Source organism: Stomoxys calcitrans, chromosome 2 (genome assembly GCF_963082655.1).
Source record: "Stomoxys calcitrans chromosome 2, idStoCalc2.1, whole genome shotgun sequence".
Classification (NCBI taxonomy): Eukaryota; Metazoa; Arthropoda; class Insecta; order Diptera; family Muscidae; genus Stomoxys; species Stomoxys calcitrans.
In genome coordinates this window covers 8,810,280-8,830,169 of record NC_081553.1, presented here as the reverse complement: position 1 = coordinate 8,830,169, position 19,890 = coordinate 8,810,280, and the positions used below count along the sequence as shown (strand labels likewise).

Sequence of the window (19,890 nt, the reverse complement as noted above, 5' to 3'; positions counted from 1 at the left end):
AAGTACAGCAAATATTCCATCTCGTCACTCACATGTTTCTCTAAATTAAGTTAGTATCTTATTTTGCCCAACCCGTGTCCTAAGTCTGGAGCGTAGGATGTTAGTTGTTCGTTTGTCTTTGCATTTAGAAAAATCTTAAACATGTCAAAAGCAATGACTCTCAGGGCTGCCATGTGACCTTTATCATTTACATTTTCAATAAAAAAAACAAAAACAACAAGGAGTCCAACAATGAAGACATTTGTTTATATCTGCCCTTACACCCCCCCCCCCCCATTAATCCCTAACATAAGCCAACAAACATATAAAATATCTATACAAATTCCAAACTTTATAAATGTTATATATGAATGGGTGTGTGTGTGTGTGCGTGTGTGTGTGCATATGGATATATGCATGTATGGATGTTTTTGGTGTCCTTTTAGGTAAGCATAACCTTTAAGAAGCATAACATGTCCAATATGACAAGCGAAGTAAATTTCGAACATTACTATTACAGGAGGCAAGGATGGAAGAATTTTCACCCTGCTGCCATTCTAACTCGGCAGTCTGCAGGCCAAGATTTTTGTTGGGTGCCTGCTTCCCTCTCAATGATGGGTTCTGACATGACATTGCAGGATATGTCAGTAATGTTAACTTTGCCAAGTTTTTCAAATTTGTTGTCTTGTTTTCACATCAACCACCAGTGTGTGAGGAGAGCCCAGTCCAAAATTGTTAATATTCGGATAGTTATGTCTTCGGTCGTAATGGTTTTTGGAAAAGAAATGGTGAGGTTAAAGCCAATTTACTGTGTCCTGTTTCTAAGGTTTGTCTTGGTTTATTTTTACATCATTTTTGTTTTATTTTGGCATATTTTTAAGTGGCTTTCATGAAAGAAAGGCCACAGGCATATAAGTTATGGCAAAAAGAATTTGGTAGCATGCCAATCATTTTAGTTCTCATACCCAGGGCTTAATTGCAAACATTTTTTTCTTCCCTACTCTGTTGCAGTGCCATCTAAACGAGTGTAAATTATGTGTTGGCTAGCAAAAGTTTTTATTTTAATACATAAATTTGTTTAAAAAGATTACCAGGGAAGGTGTTCATTGGAACTTTATGACAGAAGTTAATACTGTATTGGGTTGGGCTTGAGATTGAAATGAAATTGTTGATGATATCTTGGACAAAACTCTTAAACTGCTGCAATCGATTTTCCTGACATTTTTAAAGAATGCATAGTGTGAGAGTTTGAAGAGAGTTAAAATTTCTAAACACCATATTTCACAGATGGGTGAATAGATGGAGAAAATTTTGGTTTACGTCCTTATGCAAATGCAAATTTTGTCCATGAACATTCCACTAAGGAACTGGGGCAAACTTCTCACATATCAATGAGTGCAGTCCGATTGAAGTTTAAGCTCACTGATAAGGGGCCTCCTTTTTGTAGACGAATCCGAACGGCGTGCCGCAGTACGACACCTCTTTGGAGAGAAGTTAACCAAGGCATAGTACCTCACAAATTTTTCCAGCATTAGGAGGAGAAAACCACCGCTAAAAATTTTTTCTGATGGTCTTGTCAGGATTCGAACCCAGGCGCCCAGCGTCATAGGCGGACATGCTAACCTCTGCGCTACGGTGGCCCCCTACGGTGGTTTGCGTCCTTATAGTACCTAAAACCGAGCGAGCAGGAGGAACAATCGGTTTTGTATGGGGTTATAAAGAAAGGCAATTACTGGGCTGCTGACCTACTCCCCAAAATCCCAACAAGCTGAGAACCTGTAGACCGATTGAGTCTTAATGGGGCTCAGATGTAGCTTGTAGTCTTTAAACAGTAGGTAAAGGCAAAAGTCGGGCGGACCCGACTGTATAATACCCTACACCACCGAGTATATGTAATCCTTTTCATACAGACTTTAATTTTGCATACCTATTGAAATATCAAATAGAACCTTGTAGGATTTTCTTACGTTGGTACGAAACTTGTGGCTTCTACAGCCTTAAAAGTCGAAACGCATAAAAGATATATATGGGAGTTTTATCTAAATCTGATTCGATTTTGATGAAGTTTTGCAAACGTATTGGGATGTCAATTAAAACATCTCCTGCAAAATTTTCTTTAAAAGGGCATATCGGATGAAAGATATATATGTGAGCTATCTATAGATCTGATTCGATTCGGATGAAATTTTGCACACATACCAGGACGTCACAAAAAGCACTTCGTACCAAATTTGGTAAAGATCGGACCAAAATTATGCCTTCTACAGCCTTAAAAGACCGTATAGGATGAAAGTTATATATGAGAGCTTTATATAAATCTGATCCGATTCTAATAACATTTTGCACACACATTGGGACATTACAAAAAGCACTTCGTACCAAAATTGGTAAAGATCGGACCAAAACTGTGCCTTCTACAGCCTTAATAGGTCATATCGGATGAAAGATATATATGGGAGCTATATCTAAATCTGAACCGACTTAGATGGAATTTTGAACATGTATTAAGACGTCACACGAAACATCTCATGCTAAATTTGGTAAAGATCGGACCAAAATTGTGGTTCCTTCAGCTTCAAAAGGGCATATCGGATGAAAGATATGTATGGCAGCTATATCTAAATCCGGACCGATTTCAATGAAATTTTTCACACACATGAAGACGTCCAAAAAAACGCTTTGTGCCAAATTGTGTAAGGATCGGACCAAAATTGTGCCTTCTACAGCCTTAAAAGACCTTATCGGATGAAAGATATATATGGGAGCTATATATAAATCTGATCCGAATTTGATGAAATTTCGCACATATATTGGGACGTTAAAAAAGGCACTTCATGCCAAATTTGGTAAAGATCGCACTAAAATTGTGGCTCCTACAGCCTTAAAAGGGCATATCGGATGAAAAATATATATAGGAGCTATATCTAAATCTGAGCCGATTTCAATGCACACATATTGGGACGTCAAAAAAGCACTCTGTGCCAAATTTTGCACGGATCGGACTAAAATTTTGCCTTCTACAGCCTTAAAATCTTTATCGGATGAAAGATATCTATGGCAGCTATGTCTAAATCTGGACCGATTTTTTTCAAAATCTATAGCCTTTGTCCTTGCACCAAAAAAAAAAGACTTATGCAAAATTTTGTGAAAGTCGGACATAAAATGCGACCTGTGCCTTGATTACAAGAATACATGGACAGACAGACAGACGGATAGACGGACATAGCTAAATCGACTCAGGAAGTGATTCTAAGCCGATCCGTATACTTGGGTCTCGCTCTTCTCCTTCTTAGCGTTGCAAACAAATGCACAAATCTATAATACCCTGTACCACAGTGGTGGTGCATGGTATAAAAATAGAGATATTGAGCTGAAACTTTGCAAAGATTTTTTTTTGTCCATAAGCAGGTTAAGTTCGAAGAAGGGCTATATTGGACTATATCTTGATATAGTCCCCATATAGACCGTTCTTCCAATTAAGGGTCTTAGGCACACAAAAGCCACATTTATTATCCGCTAAAATTTGCTGAAATTTTGGGACAGCGAGTTGTGCTAGACCAGTCGACATTATTTTTCAATTTGGCTCAGATCGGTCCAGATTTGGATATAGCTGTCATATAGACCGATCTCTCGATTTAAGGTCTTAGGCTCATAAAAGGCGCATTTCCAATTTTGCCTAAATTTGGGACAGTAAGTTGTGTAAGGCCCCTTGACGTTTTTTTGCAATTTGTCCCAGATTTGGATGTAGCTGTCATATCCAATCTCTCGATCTAAGGTATTGGGTCCATAAAAGGGGCATATATTGTCAGATTGCCACCAAATTTAGGACAATGAGTTGTGCTAGGGCCTTGAATATCATTCTTTAGTTTGCCCCAGATAGGTTGAGATTTGAATATAGCTGCGATATAGACCGATCTCTCGATTTAAGGTTTTGGGACCATAAAAGGCTCATTTATTGCCTGATTTTGCCGAAATTTGGGACAGTGAGTTGTGTTAGGCTCTTCGACATTTTTCTGCAATTAGGCCCAAATCGGTATAGATTTGGATATAGCTGCCATATAGACCGATCTCTCGATTTAAGGTCTTGGGCTGATAAAAGGCGAATTTATTGTCCGATTTCGGCGAAACTTGGGGCAGTGAGTTGCATTCCATCGACTTCCACCTTAATTTTGACCCAGATTGGTACAGATTTGGATATAGCTGCCATATAGACCGATCTCTAGATATATAGTTTTGGGTCCATAAAAGGCGCATTTATTATTTGATTTCGCTGAAATTTGGGAAAGTGAGTTGCGTTAGGCCTTTCGACACCTTGTTCATTTTGGTCCAGATCGGTCTAGATTTGGATTAAGCCGCCATATATACCGATCTCTCGATATAAGGTTTTGGGCCCATAAAAGGCGCATTTATTGTCCGATGTCGCCGAAATGGAGGGTATGGCCTCCAAAAGAAAAATTTTTTTTGTGGGTGGTTATAAAAATATAGGAAAAAGCTTAATTTCAAAATTAAATGTAAACCAAATTATTTATGAACATCTTTACAATTCCTTTAAAAATTTAAAATAAAATTTTCTGTGAAACTGAAAATTTTAATTTTTCACATTTCAATCTATTCGATCAAATCACTTACCTTCCTGCCATCTGAAAATTTTCCCAAAATTATTTTATTTGGTATGATGACGCTGTAGGTGGCTGCAGCAACTTTAACTTCGTACAGTTGATACATGGTCAAATTTTGAATGATCATCTGCAATGGGAGAGATAAGGAGACAAAGAAAACAAATCAGTAAAAATAGAATTAAATGTTAAAACAATTTCCGGTTATTTGAATATTTACGCAGAGCGCAAAAAATGGAAAACAAAATAAAGAAAAAAAAACGAGAATATATTTCGATGTAATAAAAATTATTTGCCAATGCTGATGATGGTGCTTCACTTCTAAAGTATCAACAATAACAACAACGGATGTTATACGGAATTTTATTTGAATATTGTGTGCTAACGATTGAAAATAAAGTTTTGATGATGATGATGACGATGTTGTCTTGTTGTGCTGTTTTGTTTATTGAAACCGGAAAGGATAAATTTTATTTTGCCAGGCTTTTAAATGTTTTTGCAGCCGAAAGCTGTGAGTGTGTTTGTGTGTGGTGTTTGTTGATTGTTGTACTTGTAAATGTCAACAAAATATAGTAAAATATGCATATGGATATTTATTATATGAAAATTGAAACATATGGAACAAGTTGTTCTCATCTACATTAGAGTGGGTTGAGCTGGGAGACTTAAAGGGTGGTCGATTTATGTCAATACTGAGATAATGGAAACTCGTTCAATATAAAAACAGAACTAATGCCCTGGAGGCACAGTAGCGCATACTCTAACATGTCCAAGGGAAAGAATCTTCCCTCTACCACGTGTTCATACCCAACATTCTATCACTCTAATTGAATTTATCGCTGCCCACCTTTCTGCGCTGAAAGCTTTAGAAAACTAAACAGCCAATCGAAAAAAATATTTAAATTTTCTAACGAAATTTTGTTGTATCGATGTTGTCTATGGCATGTTTGTTTTTACAACAATTTTCCAATAAATTCTAATGCGGAAACAGTTGATTTTCTTTTTTTTTGCAAATAGGAAAGGATTCAGCAGAATTGTTGTTGAAAAAAGAATGTAAAAAAATAACTCACAACTTCAACGTCAGCCATATCTCATGGAAGGTGTTTCGCAAAATGTTTGGTTACAGCATCACCAGCAGCAACTCCAATGCAGATGGATATCGACTTTTTGATCAAATGAAAAAAAGTGAACATTGGACATTTCAACGCACAGCATGTGTGGTTATGAAACCATTTTTATAACCAACTACGTCCAGTTAAAACGTTGGAACCTAAGATCCTTTAATTTAGCATGATGGCCACAATGGGTACCAAAATGTAGGATAAATCAGGATTTTTCGAAATTCGTATCATAAGTAAGTAACGTTCTACAGGGAATGAATATGGATGTAAATCATTTCATTAAAATCAGTAACAAAACAATCAGTGCTAAATTTTGTGCAGATCGGTTGAAAATTGTAGCTTCTACGGCCATTTAAGTAAAAATCGGGCGATGCATATATATGGGAGCTATATCTAAATCAGAACCGATTTTGATGAAATTTTGCATATATGTTAAGATCAGTAACACAACAATCCATGCCAAATTTTGTGCAGATCGGTTGAAAATTGTCCTTACTATGGCTATTTAAGTGCAAATCGGGCGATACATATATATGGGAGCCATATCGAAATCTGAACCGATTTTGATGAAATAACGAAACAATCCATGCCAAATTTTGTGCAGATCAGTTCAAAATTGTAGCTACTGCGGCCATTTAAGTGCAAATTGGGTGATACATATATATGGGAGTTATATCTAAATCTGAACCGATTTTTTTCAAAATCAATAGCGTTTGTCCTTGGGCCAAAAAAGTGACATGTGCAAAATTTCGTAATGATTGGACAACAAATACGACCTGCACTTTGATCGGCTAAATCGAATCAGAAAGTGATTCTGAGTCGATCGGTGTACTTATTAATGGGTCTAGCTCTTCTCTTTCTTAGCGTTGCAAACAAATGCAAAAACCTATAATAACCTGTACCACAGTGATGGTGTAGGGTATAACAATTAAATTGTTGCACTTTGTTTGTTTGTTATTTTGTTTGTCTCTTCCGTATAGACTCAAAAACGGATGAACCGATTTTCATGAAATTCACAGATGGTAGAGTTTGAGCCCCCGGTGAAAATATGGTACTAAATTTTTTTTTATATCCGAAGGGGGGAAGGACCCTCCCCCTTAGCACAATTTTCAAAAAACCCCAGATCTCGGAGATGGGTGCATCGATTAAAGCGAAATTTTGCATGCGACCTTATGGAACCCCAAAAACACGAAATTGGTGTAATATTTTGGGGTCAACTAACTTGGGGGGACGCCCCATCTTAAAACCCACCCGAACGGACATGTTTACCGACTAGGACAATATGTGTATCAAATGAGAGGTATTTAAGAGTAGAGTACGAACTAGGCATAAAAATGTCACCCTTAGTGTCGGGGGGGTTTCCCTCCTCCAAAAACACCACCCAAAAGGACACTTTTACCGCTTTGGGCAATATGGGTATCAATATGTTATAAGAATTGTATTGGGTACATATATGCTACAAGAATTTGGTTCAAGGTATCTATGGGGCCTCTTCAACCCCAAAAACTCCCTAAACGAGCATGAATGTCCAACGTCACAAAATCGGTATAAAATAAAAGGTCTTTGAGAGTTGACTACAAAGATTTGGCCCGGCGTAGATTTTGTAGTCTTTTGTCGTGGTGCCATGGGCCAGCAGTCAACGCGGATGCTAGGATACACACAGTTCAAGAACTCCCTATTTTGCAATATGTTACTTGAACCAAAGGTAGTGGAGAAGGTAGCAAAGGTACTGAAATAGTTACCAAAAGTACTGGAAAAGCTACCAGAGGTACTGAAGGGGGGGCCAAAGGTACTGGAGAAAGGACCAAAGGTACCAAGAGTACTGGAAAAGGTGCCAGAGGTAGTGAAGAAGAGACCAAAGGTACTAGTCTACTTAAGTACCCATCGGTTTCCAAAAATTTCGGCCTTTCATTGGCTATGGTGGTATGGCGGCCTAGAAGACCACCGTAGCGCAGAGGTAAGAATGTCCGTCTATGTTCCTGGGTTCGAATCCTGGCGAGACCATCAGAAAAAATTTTCAACGGTGGTTTTCCCTTCCTAATGCTGGCAATATTTGTGAGGTACTATGCCATGGAAAAACTTCTCTACTAAGAGTTGTCGCCATGCGGCACGACGTTCGGACTTGGCTATAAAAAGGAGGACCCTTATTATTGGGCTTAAAACTTAAATCGGACTGCATTGATATGTGAGATGTTTGCCTCTGTTCCTTAGTGAAATGTTCATGGGCAAAATTTGCAATTTGCAAGTATTTTATATTTCTATGTGCTGATACTGATACAAACTCAATAGGTCCAAAGTGCCCTCAAGAAATAATATCAGGAAATCTGTTTATACCCTACACCACCACTGTGGTACAGGGTACTAAAACTTAGTGCATTTGTTTGTAAAACCCAGAAGAAATAGAGAGATAGTTTCATTGATAAGCATACCGACCGACTCAGAATTCTCTCCTGAGTCGATTTACCTTTGTCCGTCTGTCCATGTTAATTTGTGTAGAAACTACAGGTCGCAATTTTCGTCCGGTTATCCCTAAATTTGGCACAGACATGTTTATCGGCCAGTTCAGATTTGGATATAGCTTCCATATATATGTTCGTCCGATTTGGGATAATATTGCAATAATGTTGTCCTTGTTAACCGATTTTATTCGGCAGGAAGGATTTGCACTTGACTCTCGGCATTACTGGTGAATTTCATAGCACTCGGTCCGGATTTATATATAGCTGCCATATAAGCATATTGCACGATTTTTACTTCTAGAGCCACTGCATTCGCATTTATTGACCAATCTTGCCAAAATTTGGAACAACGCTTTCTTCAACGACTACCACAATATCTGAGAAGCTTGCTCCAAATCGGTTCAGATTTAGATATAGCTCAAATATATATGTTTGTCCGATATTGAGAAATATAACAATAAAATGGTCTTTTGTTAACCGATTCTCTCGAAATTTGGCAAGAAGGATTTTCTCTTGACTCTTACGCGCTTTCCTCGACGACTGCCACAATATCTATAGAGTTTGGTCGAAATCGGTTCAGATATAGAAAACATCCGCCGAGGTCCATTAAAATTGGCTCAGAATTGGATATAGCTCCCACTTTGTACTTAAAGGGTAGGTGCAGGGTATTATACAGTCGGCAACGCCCGACTTTTTCTTTTCCTTACTGTTTCATGACTTTTCATCATACTCGGAGCAGGGGAAAAGGAGCGGATACAATTCACTATTTCAAACTTCAACCAAGTTGGGTACAAATATGAATTCCCTATTCCCTTAAGTAGTAAATTCAGTAGATCGGACTATACGGACATAAAAACCAAGGTATGGTTTATACGCCCATATTAACTAAGATGTAGTTACACAGAATTTCAGCCATATAACTTTACTTCTGAAGACTGGGGCGTGATTACATTTACATGGTTAAATTATTTTAGAACCTGCAAGGTTGGCAAATGAACATTTCGATGTTAAATTTTATATAATAAAGGCAAAAGGCACCTGTCCACCTTTGTGCCATCCTTATTCTTTCAATCAATATTCAATATTATTTTTTTTTATAATTTTGACTTCAACTACAACCAAAAAGTAATAAATTCACATGAATGTGTTTCGTACTACTATATCCACCAAAAATGTTTATATTTTATCTACCAGCGTTGTTTTATTTGTGTTTTCGACAAAATTATTTTTTATATTAGATTTTTTCCCTCAACTCCAAAACTTTTGGGTAGTCAACAAATGTTGGAGCAGCAACAATAGAAGTAACAGAAAGAAAAAACTACCATAGGCAAAAAAAAAATATATATATATAAAAATGTTTTCAAACTAAATTCCAATATAGAAATATAAATAAAGTTTTGCATTCGCACATAGTTATCTTTAGATACGCTTACTTTTTTTTCGATAATACTGCATGAATATGAAACTTTACAGTTTTTATTTTAGGCAACAGCAGCAAAAACAAGTAAAAACGTGCTAAGTTCGGCCGGGCCGAATCTTATATACCCTCCACCATGGATCGCATTTTTATAAAAGAAAAGAATTGCTTTGCTAATTGAATTGAATGTTGGAGACCACAGTAGAAGTATATGTGTAAAATTTCAGCCAAATCGAATAAGAATTGGGACTTTTAGGGGCTCAAGTAGTAAAATAGGGAGATCGGTTTATAGGGGAGCTGGATCAGGATAAAGACCGATTCAGACCATATTTGACACATATGTTGGAGGTCATGAAAGAAGCCGTTGTACAAAATTTCAACCAAATCGGATAATAATTAGGCCTTCTTGAGGCTCAAGAAGTCAAAATCCCAGATCGGTTTATATGGCAGCTATATCAGGTTATGGTCCGATTTGACCCATGTTCAAAACAGTTGTTGGAAATCATAACAAAACAAATCATAACAAAACAACTCAGCCAAATCGGATAGGAATTGCGCCCTCTAGAGGCTCAAGAAATCAAGACCTCAGATCGGTTTATAAGACAACTATATCAGGTTATGAACCAATTAAAACCATATTTGGCACAACTATTGGAAGTCAGAACCAAACACTTCTTGCAAAATTTCACCCAAATCGGATAGGAATTGCGCCCTCTAGAGGCTCGAAAAGTCAAGACCCCAGATCGGTTTATAACACAGCTATATCAGATTGAGGACCAATTTAAACCATACTTGGCAAAGTTGTTGGAAGTCATAATGAATCACGTCATGCAAAATTTCAGCCAAATCGGGTTGGAATTGCGCCCTCTAGTGGGTGATTAAGTCCAGATTCAAGATCGGTTTATATGGCAGCTATATCAGCTTATGGACCGATTTAAGCCGTACCTGGCACAGTTATTGGAAGTTATAATGAAACACGTTATGCAAAATTTAGGGCAAATCGGGTAGGAATTGCGACCTCTGGAGGCTCAAGAAGTCAACACCCCAGATCGGTTTATAAGACAACTATATCAGGTTATGAACCAATTAAAACCATATTTAGCACAACTATTGGAAGTCAGAACCAAACACTTCTTGCAAAATTTCACCCAAATCGGATAGGAATTGCGCCCTCTAGAGGCTCGAGAAGTCAAGATCCCAGATCGGTTTATGTGGCAGCAATATCAAAACATGGACCGATATGGCCCATTTACAAATCCCAATTTCAATCGGATAGCTTTACTCCTTCGAAAGTTAGCGTGCTTTTGACAGACAGATGGACGGACGTACAGACGGACGGACTGACAGACGGAGACGGACGGACATGGCTAGATCGACTTAAAATGTCATGACGATCAAGAATATATATACTTTATGGGGTCTTAGACGAATATTTCGATTAGTTACAGCAGAATGACGAAATTAGTATACCCCCATCCTATGGTGGAGAGTATAAAAATCCAGTCACGATAGACAAAATTCTGGCGGAGCCGACTATATAATACCCTACACCACCTACGTACTACTTTTAATATAAATAGAACTTATCTCCAAATTTAGGCAGGCTTTAATAATGCCTACCTATTGAATTTGATATTTTTAAGATAGGAAAAAAATTGTGGATTTCGACAACCTTAAAAGGTCATTTTTTGTCACGTACCCCCCATAGGAGGTCGCTCTACCTTTTCTCTGGAGTGGCAATTGATGCTGGAGGGCGCTGGATGCTGGCGGTTGAGCTCCGGCTGTGGCTCAGTGGATGGGGCGCGGTTCTTTGCCAACACCTATTGCCAAAAAGGAAGGACAAAAGAACTAAAATCAACCAGCTTGTGGATGGACAAATACAGCGGGTACGTAAACACAACATCAGGACCGATTTTGACGAAATTTTGCACACAAATGGGGACGTCAAAAACGAACACATCATGCCCAATATTGTAGAGATCTGACCAAAATTGTGGCTGTTACAGCCTTAAAACTTCATATCGGATGAAAGATATATATGGGCGATATATATATAATAATTTGGGCCGATTTTTATGAAATTTTGCACACATTTGAGGACGTCATATAAAAGACCTTATACAACATTTTGTAAAGACCGGACCACAATTGTGGCTGTTACAGCCTTAAAATTCCATATCAGATGAAAGATATATATGGGGGCTATATCTAAATCTGGACCGATTTTTATGAAATTTCGCACGCATATAAGGACGTCAAATAAAACACCTCGTGCAAAATTTTTTAAAGATCGGACAAAAATTGTAGCTGCTTCAACCTTAAAATTCCATATCGGATGAAAGATATACATGGGAGCTACATCTAAATCTGTACCGATTTTTATGAAATTTCGCACACATATAAGGATGTCAAATAAAACACTTCGTGCAAAATTTTTTAAAGATTGGACAAAAATTGTAGCTGCTTCAACCTTAAAATTCCATATCGGATGAAAGATATACATGGGAGCTACATCTAAATCTGGACCGACTTTTATGAAATTTCGCACACATTAAGGACGTCAAATAAAACACCTCATTCCTTAAATTCCATATCGAATGAAAGATATATATGGGAGCTGTATCCAAATCTGGACCGATTTTGACGAAATTTTGCACACATATGGGGACGTCAAAAAAGAAACACCTTATGCTAAATTTTGTTAAGATCGGACCAAATTTTTGGCTTCTACAGCCGTAAAAGGCCATATCGGTTGAAAGATATATGTATGTGGAAGCTATATCTAAATCTGAATCGATTTTGTTCAAAATCACTAGCGTTCATCCTAGGGCCGCTAAATTTCATGACAATCGGACAATAAATGCGACCTGCATTTTGATCACAAGAATACATGAACAGACAGACGGGCATAGCTAAATCAAATCAGGAAGTGATTCTAAGCCGATTGGTATACTTATCAATGAGTTTAGGTCTTCTCCTTCTTACCGTTGCAAACAAATGCACAAAGTTATAATACCCTGTACCACAGTGGTGGTGTAGGGTATAAAAACTTTGTCGAAAATGCTTAAGGTTCAATATTTAGAAAATGGTTTGTTTTTGTTTGGAATACCTAAAACTGCGAAATCCAACAAGGAGATGTTGGAAAGGAAACGAATTTGAGCAGAGATCAGTATCTATCCTGTTATATTGCTTTTGTGGTGAGTGTACATCATTCATATTTTGATATGAAACTCAGTGGTCTTTTTTAGTTGTGTTGCCCATTTTTACATAAATGATGGATGCTTTTGCGTTGCCTTTTTACGCATTTCGAAACATGTTGACCGGTTACTTTTGGCGAACAGTTAACCAGGAATTTTTGGTTTTTTTTTTCTATTGCAAAGCTCAGGACTTTTATTGATGGCTCTCTATGGTCGTTTTGCTTTGGTAAATCTATACGAGTTTTTAATTTTCATTAGCAATATGGCTGTATTGCTTAGTCAACTCGTTTTTTGCAGAATGTTTTATTAAAACATTCTATTAAAAGTTTTTATTATTTTTTTGGTAATGAATTAATTGATACAAAGTGCTCAGTTCTGCCAAGTTGAGATGGTGCAAATTAGTCGAGTTTTTAATTAAATAATGTCAACATTTATCATGTAATGCAATAAAGTTTTTCAGAAAATTTAATTACACAAATTGAATGTTAAAAATGGCATTAGTTTTGCAGGGAGGAATTTTTCGATCCCGTCTAATTCACTTAATTTAAAACTGCGAAATACACACTGAGAAAAAAGTTGGTCCAAAATTAATGGGCCAACGTTTCGAATTCCAGCGAAATCGGAAACAAAATAAAGCTTTTATTGGCTTCAGACCACTTACCGGCAGATCGGCCTATGTGACAGCTATATCTAAATATAGTCCGATCTGTGCCATATTTGGGTCGGATGGTGGGAGGCTTAAAACTACGCACTGATCCAAATATCAGCGAAATCGGATACAAAATAAAGCTTTTATGGACTTCAGACTCTTTATCGGCAGATCGGTCTATATGGCAGCTATATTTAAATATAGACCGATCTAATCCATATTTTGGTTAGATGTCAGGAGCCTCAAAATAACACACTGTTCCAAATTTCAGCGAAATCGGATACAAAATAAAGCTCTTATGGGTTTCAGGCCCTTTATCGGGAGATCGGTCTATATGGCAGCTATATCTAAATATAGGCCGATCTGAACCAAATTTTCGGGCAGATGTCAGGAGGTTTAAAAAAGCTCACTGTTTCAAATTTCAGCGAAATCGGTTAAAAAATAAAGCTTTTATGGTCTTCAGACCCCTTATCGGGAGATCGGTCTATATGGCAGCTATATCAAAATAGACGTATCTGTGCCAAATTTCAGCTCAATATCTCAATTTTTGAAGGCTGTAGAATGTAAAATGAAAAATTTCATAATTTCATTAGAATTTTACGATGATCCGAAGTATATATCCTTTGTAAGGTGGGAAATTGATATTTCGATGTGTTGCAAACTGAATGACTAAATGAATATACTCCCTAACTTATAAAAACAAAACATTTAAAGACGCTACTATTTGCGTCTTTAACTACGGTTCACTATTGTCTAGTCCCAAGGTCAATTTCCTAGCTTTCAAGGATATATTTTAGATTTTTGTCTTTAACAACTAGACGCAAAGTTAAGGACTTATTAACCTACCATTTCAAATAAAAAATCCTTAATATAAAGGAAAATACCTTTTACCAAAGGGAATGCTTCCTTAAAATGTTTGAAAATTGATCATCTTTAAATTAAGCTTGCTAGTATTTGGTTCGAAACTTTAAAATTAGACTTTTTTCAGTGCAGTTTAATTGAAACAAGTAAGAGAGTTCTAAGTTCGGCCGGGCCGAATCTTATTTACTACCCTCCACCATGGATCGCATTTGTCGAGTTCTATGCACGGTATCTCTTTTTAGGCAAACAAAGAATAATGAATAAGAACTATTCTGCTATTGGAGCTATATCAAGTTATAGTCCGATTCGGACTTGAAGTCATTGTGTAATATTTCAGTTCATTCTGATAAGAATTGCGCCTTGTAGGGGCTCAAGAAGCTAAATTGGGAGGTCGGTTTATATGAGAGCTGTACCAAGCTATTGATCGATGCAGACCGTATTAGACACGTATGTTGAAGGTCATGAGAGAAGCCGTTGTACAAAATTTCTTTTTAATCGGATGAGAATTGCGCCCTCTAGAGGTTCAAGAAGTCAAGATCCCAGATCGGTTTATATGTCAGCTATATCAAAACATGGACCGATTTGAACCATACTTAGCGCAGTTGTTGGAAGTAATACCAAAACAATAACAATAAAAAGCAAAATACGGGAAATTCTTTCAATTACGTTAAAGTTGATAACATTCAAGCGTGTATTTTTCAACATAGCGTGTATTTCAATTAAACAACTGTCAATTTAACGGTGTTCAATTATGCAGATTCGAATGTACCCACAATACGGCATTTTTCACAAATTTGAAGTAGAAAAAGTTATGTTCGTTCCAAAAGTTTCGTAATTTCGACAGACGAAAGAATATGGGTCTGGCTGAACCTAGTGTGTCCTTTACCATGAATTATGTTAAACATTTTCCCAATTTACCTCAGTTTATTTATTGAACTCATATTATATATAATCTTTATAGTATAAATTAACATTGACTATTAGCCTTATCTTAATTTAGTTTGTGGCTTATTTTTAAAGAAATTAAAATAATAATCGTTTGCTATAACGCTTTAAATGTATTCCCACATAGTGACTTACCGCTGTTTCCAATTCCTTGGCCGATGAATTTATTCTCACATCTCGATGGGCATCTTGTCCCATTACTTTTGTCTTGATTACATAAAAGTCAATGTTGTTATAAAACTCCAATGGACGCTTCCAGCGTATCGTCAGCGAGTCCTGTGAGTGGCATGTCAAATTAACAATAATTGGGGCACTGGGTGCACCAACATCTGTGCGTTGAACAATAGTATCGGAGGTGTCACCCTCATTTTTGGTGGTAAAGGCATTAACCTTAATGCGATATTCAGTAAAAGGTTCTGCAAAAATAAGAGAGAAAACTTAAAGTTAGAAAATAAACATAGCATTGATAAAATTATTATTATTGGCAAAATTAAGTAAACAGAAACGTGGAAAACAGTAGTAATTATTGTGTCAAATGTTCTTATACATCACATGCAGCTGCAAACGGCCGCAGCCAAATACGACATTTTCGTTAAGTGGAGACCAGAGGCCTTCAAACAATGTACATACGGTCGCTGTCCTGGTTGTTAAAATTATATGGACATTTTATCAAAACAGTGAGTTGTGTTAAAACCTGCGACATTCTTCTTCAATTTGGCCCAGATCGGTCCAGATTTGAATATAGGTGCCATATAGACCGATCTCTCGATTTAAGGGTTTGAGCCAATAAAATGCGCATTTATACAGGTGCTATGGGATTATGAGGAAAGGTGGTTTACATATATAGCCGAGGTGGTGGGTATCCAAAGTATCCCGGCCGAACTTAACGCCTTTTTACTTGTTTTTTTCATTTCTGGCTTAATGCTTCGTCAATAAGCAACTATGAGTTATTGGCCAAATGAAAAATAAGATTTGCCTCTTGAATTAACACTTCATTCACAAAAAACATTTTTTTGATGTGGTTTGCATGCCGGCAGTGTCATTGGGCCATACTTGTTCGTCGACGATGCCAATCCTTACGTTATCATGAATGTACAACGCTATCGCACCATTCTTATTGAATAGTTTTCGCCTGAATATCGGCTGAATTGTGACCCCTATAACGCATGCATTGTTTGCAGAATACCAATCGGTATGTTGGCAATGGCGTCGCGAATGTTGTTCTTGAGGTGTCTATGGTCGGTGATCAATCGACATATATCAGCGATTTCAAAAAAACCCCATAAAAATAAATCGCACGGACTTAAATTTGGGGACAGTGCAGTGCATCCTTGCGCAACAGCCAATTTGTTGGGATGAAATTTAAGGTATTGATGGAGAATGCGTCGAACAGTGGTGTCAGAAATTCCTATATCAGCTGCATGTTTGTGAGCCGAAGGCCGAGGAAAACGCACAAATAATAGCATCACTCTTAAAGTTAAGTTCATTTCTGGGTTTGGCGACACTACACACTTCTGAAATGAGTTAACCCACAACAGAATTAAATTACGGCCAGGAACGATGAGGATGATGATGCAAAGCGAGCGCCGAAGGCACGTTGCCTAGCAACAAGTGAGCGAGTGTTAGAAAAAAGCTCTCGAAGGCGAAGACCCCTTGCTTCCTAGACCATAGCATGATGACAACTGACTGGAGAGAGAAACAAACTTGGGAACTTCCCCCTACAGATGAACCCTATCTCGACCCCTCCCAACTCAAGGCTCGGGATTTTTTCAAATAAGTTAGTTTCTCTGGCGCACCCTATATCTAGCGATGCCAGACTGTCTGTCTGTCAGAAACTACTTTTCGACAACTAGTTTTTTACAAAATTCACCTGATTCAAGCATTTGTACTGTTTTTATACCCACCACCATAGGATGGGAGTATACTAATCTAGTCATTCCGTGTGTAACACCTCGAAATATTGATCTAGAACCCTGATCGTTTCGTCATTCGGAGTCCAACTAGCCATGTCCGTCCGTCCGCCTGTCGACACAGGTACTAAATGTAGGTCGTTGGGGATTGCAAATGGGCTATATCGGTTCAGATTTGGATATAGCTCCCATATAAACCAATCTCCCGATTTGACTTCTTGAGCCTCTGGAAGCCGCAATTTTTGTCGGATTTGGCTGAAATTTTGCCCACAGTGTTCTGTTGTGACTTCTGATAACTGTGCCAAGTAGAGTCCAAATTGGTCAAGAAACTAATATAGCTCCTATATAAACCGATCTCCCGATATGAATTCCTGAGTCCCTGGAAACTGCAATTTTCATCCGATTTGGGTGAAATTTTGCACATAGCGTTCTGTTATGACTTCCAACAACTTTGCCAAGTACAGTCCAAATCGGTCAAGAACCTAATATAGCTCCTATATAAACCGATCTCCCGATATGAATTCTTGTGCCCCTGTAAGCCGCAACTTTTGTCCGATTTGGCTGAAATTTGGCACATAGTGTTCTGTTATGACGTCCAACAACTCTGCCAAGAACTGTCCAAATCGCTCTATAACCCGATATAGCTCCCATATAAACCGATCGCACGATTTAACTTCCCGAGTCCCTGAAAACTGCAATTTTTGTCCGATTTAGCTGAAATGTACCACATAGTGTTCTGTTATAACTTCCTACAACTGTGCCAAGTATCAATCAAGAAACTAATATAGCTCCCATATAAACCGATCTCCCAATTTGACTTCTTGAGCCCCTGGAAGCCGCAATTTTCATCAGATTTGGCTGGAATTTTTCTCACAGTGTTCTGTTGTGACTTCCAATAACTGTAATAAGTACGGTCCAAATTGGTTTATAACCTGATATAGCTCCCATATAAACCGATCTCCCCATTGACTTCTTGAGCCCTTACAAGCCGCGATTTTTATCCGATTTGGCTGAAATTTTGCATGCGATTCAGACCATATTTGTGTCAAATATGATCTGAATCGGTCCAATCTCCGTATTTTACTTCATGTTATTATAAGGTATTATATTCCCCAATATTCAATATTCCTATTAGAAAAAATATAAGAAATCAAAAAATTTCCCATGGACTCCGATTTGTTTTGCTTTTTCCCAAAAATGTTTGCCATTTTACATGCAGCCTACCGCACTTTATTGAACAAAATCTCTTGTTGACTTTCATAATTTACATTGGCATTCTTTGGTTGACTTCATACCTATGTGTGTGTGTGTGCTTACGTTTGTGTGTTAATAAAAGAACAACAACAAGCATATGCATCTACTTTGCGTATGTTAATCAGGCTAAGAGTATTAATTAACATTAAATTTTCATATTTAATAATTACTTTCATGGAACCATAACGCACACACATATACACTCACACACACACACATGTACATATACACTCATACATAGGCAGCCGCAAAACAAAAGCAGACACCAACAACAGCCCACCAGCACCAACACCGTTGCCATTCATTCCAATTCGAATGGCCATCGAGTAAGTAAGCTTACTCCGGATGACACAGCCAGTGACCATAACAAGAGCAACAACAACAACAAGGGCATGTATATGATTTGGTCGTTTCACTTGGTGGCCGTTATCCTTGTTAACGCTGTTGCTGATGTTATTTTAACATCAACAGTGAATTTAAAAATGAAACAACAACAACAACAAAATGAATAATAATAATAAAATGGAGACCTCCACATTTTAAGCCACGAAAACAAAACATGGGTTGTGGTAGTGATGTTGGTGGGATCGTGCTGTTGCTACTGCTGCTGCTGCCGTTGATGAAGGAGTGAAGTGAATGTGGCCGTCGCCATGGCATCGTTTGGTTCCAAATGTATGTCGTCTGCTATTGGAAGTTACAACAGACAGGATAGAAGCCAATGTGACAGGAGCGGTGCTGGTGGCTTTGCTGGTGTCATGGAGTTGTCATTGCACTTAAAACAGTGACTCTCACAGAAAGAAGGTAAGCATACATTAGACAAACCTTAGAAATGTTTGAAGTTATCGACCAGATAATTCGCCGTTGAATTTTGAAAGAGAGAGAATTTTTTCTTAAAAACATTAAAAACAAGTAAAAGCGTGCTAAGTTCGGCCTGGCCGAATCTTACCATTGATCGCATTTGTCGAGCTCTTGCCACAGTATCTCTTTTTGGGCAAACAAAGGATAAAAGAAAAGAATTGCTATGTTATTGGAACAATATCAAGTATTGGTTCATTTCGGACCATAATTCAACTGAATACTGGAGACCATAGTAGAAGTCATTGTGTAAATTTTCAGCCAAATCTAGTAAGAATTGCGCACTTTAGAGCCTAAAAAAGTAAAATAGGGAGATCGGTTTATGGGGGTGCTGCATTAGGCTATATACCGATACATGCCATTTTAGACACGTATGTTAAAAGTCATGAGAGAAGCCGTTGTACAAAATTTCAGCCAAATCGGATAATAAATGCGCCCTCTAGAGGTTCAAGAAGTCAAGACCCAGATCGGTTTATATGACAGCTATATCAGGTTATGGACCGATTTGAACTTTTCTTAGTACAGTTGGTGAGAGTCATAACAAAACACCTCATTCAAAATTTCAGCCAAATCGGATAATAATTGCGTCCTCTAGAGGCTCAAGAAGTCAAGACCCCAGATCGGTTT

The 19,890-nt window shown here is 37.7% G+C and overlaps 1 protein-coding gene across 2 annotated transcripts in view; it reads right to left on the bottom strand.

The window, feature by feature from the left end:
* LOC106084322 (tyrosine-protein phosphatase 99A) overlaps positions 1-19,890 on the bottom strand; it is a 138,235-nt gene that overhangs the window by 69,466 nt on the left and 48,879 nt on the right. For both annotated transcript variants that reach the window (XM_059362648.1, XM_059362649.1), the window contains exons 3-4: positions 15,380-15,660; positions 4,609-4,725 (exon numbers count right to left, since the gene is read on the bottom strand). In XM_059362648.1, the coding sequence (XP_059218631.1) occupies positions 4,609-4,725; positions 15,380-15,660 (398 nt within the window). The remainder of the gene's footprint in view (positions 1-4,608; positions 4,726-15,379; positions 15,661-19,890) is intronic.